The sequence below is a fragment of the Oncorhynchus mykiss genome, chromosome 20 (assembly GCF_057628025.1).
Source record: "Oncorhynchus mykiss isolate SJ-2025 chromosome 20, ASM5762802v1, whole genome shotgun sequence".
Taxonomy (NCBI): domain Eukaryota; kingdom Metazoa; phylum Chordata; class Actinopteri; order Salmoniformes; family Salmonidae; genus Oncorhynchus; species Oncorhynchus mykiss.
In genome coordinates, this window is record NC_143041.1 from 31,698,182 (window position 1) to 31,706,256 (window position 8,075).

Sequence of the window (8,075 nt, forward strand, 5' to 3'; positions counted from 1 at the left end):
CCAATTTGCATTTTCCTCTAAGTACACATGTGGAACTGCATGAAAATATTTTTACAATTTATTTTTAAATATCACAATGTCTTTCCACAATGTCACACATTGGCCCCACTATTTATAGGAAGACCCATACAGTATGTACAGTGCCTTGCGAAAGTATTCGGCCCCCTTGAACTTTGCGACCTTTTGCCACATCTCAGGCTTCAAACATAAAGATATAAAACTGTATTTTTTTGTGAAGAATCAACAACAAGTGGGACACAGTCATGAAGTGGAACGACATTTATTGGATATTTCAAACTTTTTTAACAAATCAAAAACTGAAAAATTGGGCGTGCAAAATTATTCAGCCCCCTTAAGTTAATACTTTGTAGCGCCACCTTTTGCTGCGATTACAGCTGTAAGTCGCTTGGGGTATGTCTCTATCAGTTTTGCACATTGAGAGACTGACATTTTTTCCCATTCCTCCTTGCAAAACAGCTTGAGCTCAGTGAGGTTGGATGGAGAGCATTTGTGAACAGCAGTTTTCAGTTCTTTCCACAGATTCTCGATTGGATTCAGGTCTGGACTTTGACTTGGCCATTCTAACACCTGGATATGTTTATTTTTGAACCATTCCATTGTAGATTTTGCTTTATGTTTTGGATCATTGTCTTGTTGGAAGACAAATCTCCGTCCCAGTCTCAGGTCTTTTGCAGACTACATCAGGTTTTCTTCCAGAATGGTCCTGTATTTGGCTCCATCCATCTTCCCATCAATTTTAACCATCTTCCCTGTCCCTGCTGAAGAAAAGCAGGCCCAAACCATGATGCTGCCACTACCATGTTTGACAGTGGGGATGGTGTGTTCAGGGTGATGAGCTGTGTTGCTTTTACGCCAAACATAACGTTTTGCATTGTTGCCAAAAAGTTCAATTTTGGTTTCATCTGACCAGAGCACCTTCTTCCACATGTTTGGTGTGTGCTTTCTGGCTTTCTTCTTGCCACTCTTCCATGAAGGCCAGATTTGTGCAATATACGACTGATTGTTGTCCTATGGACAGAGTCTCCCACCTCAGCTGTAGATCTCTGCAGTTCATCCAGAGTGATCATGGGCCTCTTGGCTGCATCTCTGATCAGTCTTCTCCTTGTATGAGCTGAAAGTTTAGAGGGACGGCCAGGTCTTGGTAGATTTGCAGTGGTCTGATACTCCTTCCATTTCAATATTATCGCTTGCACAGTGCTCCTTGGGATGTTTAAAGCTTGGGAAATCTTTTTGTATCCAAATCCGGCTTTAAACCTCTTCACAACAGTATCTCGGACCTGCCTGGTGTGTTCCTTGTTCTTCATGATGCTCTCTGCGCTTTTAACGGACCTCTGAGGCTATCACAGTGCAGGTGCATTTATACGGAGACTTGATTACACACAGGTGGATTGTATTTATCATCATTAGTCATTTAGGTCAACATTGGATCATTCAGAGATCCTCACTGAACTTCTGGAGAGAGTTTGCTGCACTGAAAGTAAAGGGGCTGAATAATTTTGCACGCCCAATTTTTCAGTTTTTTATTTGTTAAAAAAGTTTGACATATCCAATAAATGTTGTTCCACTTCATGATTGTGTCCCACTTGTTGTTGATTCTTCACAAAAAAATACAGTTTTATATCTTTATGTTTGAAGCCTGAAATGTGGCAAAAGGTCGCAAAGTTCAAGGGGGCCGAATACTTTTGCAAGGCACTGTATATACCTTAGAGACATAGATATTACAAGTAACAATGACTTTCAAAACAGGACTAAGTTTGAATCGTGCTACACCGGCTCCGATGCTTTCAAACTATTACAGGCTACAAAGGGAAGCACAGCCGCGAGCTTCCCAGTGACACGAGCTAAATAAATTCTATGCTTCCTTCGAGGCAAGCAACACTGAAGCATGCATAAGAGCATCAGCTGTTCCGGAAGACTGTGTATCACGCTCTCCGTAGCAGATGTCAGCAAGACCTTTAAACAGGTCAACATTCACAAGGCTACAGGGCCAAACGGATTACCAGGATGTGCCGACCAACTGGCAAGGGTCTTTACTGACATTTTCAATCTGTCCCTGATTGAGTCTGTAATACCAACATGTTTCAAGCAGACCACCATAGTCCCTGTGCCCAAGAATACTAAGGTAGGCTGCCTAAATGACTACCCGACCCGTAGCATTCACGTCTGTAGCCATGAAGTGCTTTGAAAGGCTGGTCATGGCTCACATCAACAACATTATCCCAGAATCCCTAGACCCACTCCAATTTAAATACCGACCCATCATCCACAGATGATGCAATCTCTATTGCACTCCACACTACCCTTTCCCACCTGGACAAAAGGAACACCTATGTGAGAATGCTATAAATTGACAACAGCTCAGCGTTCAACACCATAGTGCCCTCAAAGCTCATCACTAAGCTAAGGACCCTGCGACGAAACAACTCCCTCTGCAACTGGATCCTGGACTTCCTGGTGGTAAGGGTAGGTAACAACATCTGATCTTCAACACAGTCACCTCCTGTACTCCCTGTTCACTCATGACTGCATGGCCTGACACAACTCCATCACCCCACCTACCACAATAGTGGTAGGCATGATCACCGACAACAAAGAGACTATAGGGGAAGTCGTCAAAGACCTGGCCGTGTGGTGCCAGGTTAACAACCTCTCCCTCAACATGATCAAGACAGAGATGATGATTGTGGACAACAAGAAAAGGAGGACAGAGCACACCCCCATTCTCATCGATGGGGCTGTAAAGGGAGCAGGTTGAGAGCTGCAAGTTCCTTGGTGGCCACATCAGCAAACTTTCATGGTCCAAACAAACCAAGACAGTTGTGAAGAGGGCACGACAAAGCCTATTCCCCCTCAGGAGACTGAAAAGATTTGGCATGGGTCCTCAGATCCTCAAAATGTTCTACAGCTGCACCATCGAGAGCATCCTGACTGGTTGCATCACTGCCTGGTATGACAACTGCTCGGCCTCCGACCGCAAGGCACTACAGAGAGTAGTGCGTACGGCCCAGTACATCATTGGGGCCAAGCATCCTGCCATTCAGGACCTCTATACCAGGCAGTGTCAGAGGAAGGCCCTAAGCCACCCTAGTCATAGACTGTTCTCTCTGCTAACCCACGGCAACCTGTACCGGAGGCTACAAGTCTAGGTCCAAAAAGCTTTTTAACGGCTTCTACCACCAAGCCATAAGACTCCTGAACAGCTAATCAAATGGCTACCAAGACTATTTACATTGTCCCCCCCACACCTTTATGCAGCTGCCACTATGTTTATTATCTATGAATTGCCACTTTAACTCTACCTAGAGTACATATTAACTCAATTACCTCGACTAACCAGTACCCACTGTATATAGCCTCGCTACTGTTATTTTACTGCTGCTCTTTTATTTTTTTACTTCTTAAAACTGCTTTGTTGGTTAAGGGCTTGTAAGTAAGCATTTCACTAAGTTTTACACCTGTTGTATTCGGCGCATGTGACAAATACAATTTGATTTTATTTATTGAAGAATAGTTTATAGTGATATTGCATGATCTTGCTCCCACTATTTACTTTGCTTTATTGTATACATCTTTCCAAGCTTGGGAAAATGGAAAACATTAACAATAATCAAATCTGGCCATGGGAGCCCAGTGGGAGAGAAAATTCTGCAGCCTCCCAATGTCCTCAGCCCTGACACAGCAGAAATAGCATCGCCACAGCCATGATTCAAACTGTGGGGACAGCCGGTGAGGACTTACCCCGGCTAGGTGATGTTCCTGCCAATTAATTAATTAATTAATTAATTGACTGACTCTCTCACGCACGCACGCACGCACGCACACACACACACACACACTTCACAGGAGACTTCCCCAGCAGCGTGGGCACAATGACGTAATCTCTCGCTCTCTATTCAACGTTGAATCATCATGGCCTCTCTTCCGCTCACATAATGAAATGTCTTTCTACTTCTGTCATAGGCACAAGTAGTCAAAGTCATGGTTCTGTATGGGCGTTTTAATGATAAGGCTTATTGTGTGTGGGTGGACAAGATAATGGGGTGCATCTTTTCAATCAGAACCAAGGCCAACATAACCTTTACATGCCCAGTTCAGTGGACAATATCTGAAATGGAATAGCCAAGAATAAACAGGGTGGATTTTCTACATTGTGACCACGGACTACATAGAGAAACTAAGACAAATTGTCTCCCATGTAGGCCTACACAATACTGAAGCCAAACCACTGACATCTTGTGTGTAACTAGCTAGGACTGTATAAATCTGGGCCATGTACCTCCATATGTTCCCCTCAAACTGAGAGCACAGTAAACAGGGAGTATTTAAAAAAAAAAATGTTTACATGTTTTGTTTTTGCTCAATCTTATTGGGTGGGCTTGTGTCCACCCATGTCTACGTCTCTGGAGGAAATGTTTGTACAAATTCAACTGGGTCTGGTCCACAGAATTACTGACTCCACCCCCAGATACCTACCTAATTATTATATTAGAGATGTACACCTGTCTAATACCAGTGCCAGACTCTGATATTGTTTCAAACTCCTTCCTGTATATCCGCTCAGTGGAGGGGAACACAACCACAACTCAAAGCAATAAAGCATTATTTTAAAAAGAATATGGCTGGCTGATGACTGAACCATAGGCTCATGGGAGCTCAGTAGCGAGTAGGACTTTTGTAGGACCACTTTTGTCTGTGATTATATAATTATTCAACCACGCCCTTTAAGACACCTGCCTTAATCTTGCCAAAAGGAACACAATGGAAGTAACTCATGGACTTTTTTATGCATGTCCTGTCTGTATATGTACTTTTTCAAATAAACTCAAATAATCCCAAACTCCTCATGACAGGCAAGATAAATAATGCGCACCTCAAGTATTGACGTATTCCACCCAGGTCTGCACTCATTACTATCCAGTTCTGGGAATTAATTTAATCAAAATCATTGAGTAAATGTTTCGATAACTGTTGAAGTGATTGACAACAAGCTATTATAAGGGTGCAATATACAGAACATTTTACAATGATCATTCGCAATGCTCACTGGCATTTGTAACGACAAGATGGCGGTCAGGCAAGTGGACAATTCTTTGAAGACAAATAACACCTGACCACAACCAGTTCTTTTCAATGTTTATTTTCAATGCAAATTCTTAAGGCAAATATAAAATGGGTGGGGGAAAAAGGAAAACTGATGCATTGTTTGTCAACATTGCTTCCATTTCATGCATCTCAAACATGACTTCTAATCAACATGATGGATAGCCAAACAGTAAAACTACATTTTCTAATTCCTGCCAGTTGAACTCCTTAGACTAAGCATCGTCAGGTTTGTCCGAAGGTGGGCCACAGGGCTGCAGCATCTTCTCCATGAGATTGAAGCGCACGCGGGCTTTGCTCTCGTTCTCAGCAACAGAGAAGTAATTCAGCAGGTCAAAGTGACCCATATATGAACAGTACGAGTCCCGATGTTGGTTCACCAACCATTCCCACTTGCTGGTGTCCGCATGGCCTGTTCCAATGTATTTAGATTGAAGATGCTCCAACTGGCTGTGAATGTTGTAGCGGTCTGTCATCTTCAGGCAAATGTCTACACAAGGAAGGAAAATAATGTCAGTGCATGTAGCTATTAGTTGGCCAATTGCTGGTGTCCTGACCTTTTAGCAATAGCTTGCTGATTAGTTCGGGAAATATTCGTAATGTGCATTGTATAGCCAGAATGTTGAATAAACTGTCATTTGAACATACTCCGCCAGTTGTCCATCTGGCATTATGTCTTTGGAAATGTAACAAAATATTCACAGGAAAGTATTGTTAAACTTTTACTGCCATTGTGATTTATATCACCTGACATGCAAGAAGAAAAAACAAACATGTAAACCCCTGCATGAGCTCTACTAGTACGCATACATTACATGCATTGTGGGTTAGAGTAGAGTACGCTTCCTCCTGAGTTGGCTCACGTCAAGCTCGGACCCAGGACCTCTATCTTGCTAGCATAAGTGACCGCCCTCCTGAATCGTCATACTAGTCGCTGCACGCGAAAAATTATCGGACGACGCAACTGGGGACACTTTATGGGTTTCACACATCCCCATGTGCTAAATGCACATGTGATCAACAAACCGTCAGAGCCACGCACAGACACACGTTTTGAAGTCGATGTAATAACTTTCCTGTGGATATAGTCTGAAATTTCCAATGACATAATAATGACAACCAGGCAAGATAGTTACGAATATTTCAATGGAAGAGGCAAACCTAATCACCAAGCTATTGCTATTAGCTAGGTCACGAAACCGGCAAACCTGGCAATAGGTTTACAGACCAAAGCAGGATTAATGAGGCTGAACAACTAGAAATAACTAACGTTAACTATTAATTTTCTGCTACATTACGAAATATCAACTTATGTGTTTTTGGTTGTTTAGTCAATGAGAATGCCCATTTCAAGATTAGTTAACGTCATATTCCAAAAATATATACGTTATTTCTGAACATTTAGGAAAGTTAGTTAGCTTGTTAAGTCATTGAGACTGCTCTTGCATTAACATTAGGCTGGACAATAGAACGAGCCAAAATTTACCCAAGGCTGAAAAACGGCAAAAGAACGTTGGCTAACATGGAACACTAGCGCGAGCCCATAGCAGATGAATGGTATCGAACGTTCACAGAGCCTGTTTTGACTGGAGTGATGCTTAGAATTTCATTTCACCTAAATGGCACAAATGAATCCCTTTTTATTTTACCACTACAATATATTCGTCGGACGAAACAGGGGGAAAAAACTCGAAAGTAGGGAAAAAATGAAAACGGACTATTTCTGGTTTTAGTGATCGACAACCGAGCTCACTGCCCAGATTTACATAATTATAAAGAGGAGATTCTCGAGATTAAAATGGCGTCTAATTTAAACAATCCAAATATACACATTGCGAGATAGTTGGAGAATTAGACAGACATGCAGAGTTCATCGAGTCATTTTGTTGTTTACATTTGAACTATAAACAACGTGAGCGGTCTCATTATCAACAATAGCGAATCAGGCATTGTGAAGTAGAACACTAAACTGGGAATAGAACGTTCGGAAGGCGAGTAGGTGCTCAATGTAACTAATAGAGGATGGAAATGCCATAAAATAAGGCCTGCTTTTTCGTGATTACTTCAAAACGACGGCAAACAGATGGGAAATATGGTATAAAACTGGGCTACACGGCGGAAGCAATGAAATCGTTATCAGAAAAAAAGCGTTGTTAAAAAAAATGTAATGTCCAGCCTAGTAACATACCCCTAGAAATCCTGGTTGTTTACTAGCTGCTAGTAGTGCTAGCAAGCTAGGCCTAGAACCGATAGGATCACAATGCCACATGATTTCACGTTGTGCCGTTTAAACACGGGCGACTTTTTAATCACACCGATTAGTGAGTAACAAGTAGTTAACTCTAACAAGTTTTAAAGTATTATTTGAAATTAAACTGAGGCCTATTGTTTAAGCTCCGGCGAGTGAAGCTAGCTAATGTTAGCTAAGCATTATCCCAAGTTAGCAATCGTTTTCGAAAATAACCAAATATCTTTAGCTTCTGTATTCAGTTTGATTAGAATCTGCTATAACGTTTCTTACTCAGAACCAAGACCTTTGTTCAAATGTGTACGACGACGTTGATTATTTCAGGTCGGAGTCATTCGCCGAGGAAACGGAAAGGTATCGGAACGTCCTGTACGTGTAACATAGAATAATGTCTGGTGGGAAACAAAGCCAGCCCCATAGAATTAATCTATTCGTATGTAATTCATTACCACCAGTTATTTGTACTAACGTGATCATTATTGTTTCGATGCACGCATTAATTTGTTCAATTGAACATTGATTAAAATCAATACAATTGCGTGTATTGCATAACAATCATACATATTGTAATGGTGTAAAAATGATACAGTTGTAATATAGAATGTAATATAATATCTAATCACATACAATTCTAGATATTACAAAAACTATTTTTAAAACGTCCTTGTGAATGTGAACCAATATCTTATTTAATTGAACAGGAAAT

The 8,075-nt window shown here is 41.4% G+C and overlaps 1 protein-coding gene across 2 annotated transcripts; it reads right to left on the reverse strand.

The window, feature by feature from the left end:
- Positions 1-5,142: 5,142 nt before the first annotated feature.
- Positions 5,143-7,754, reverse strand: sf3b5 (splicing factor 3b, subunit 5). Of its 2 annotated transcripts, none has more exons than XM_090211860.1 (2): positions 7,656-7,754; positions 5,143-5,611 (listed from the first exon to the last, which is right to left on the reverse strand). In XM_090211860.1, exon 2 carries the CDS (start codon positions 5,595-5,597, stop codon positions 5,337-5,339), a length of 261 nt encoding a protein of 86 aa, XP_090067986.1. In that variant the 5' UTR covers positions 5,598-5,611; positions 7,656-7,754; the 3' UTR covers positions 5,143-5,336.
- Positions 7,755-8,075: the final 321 nt, after the last annotated feature.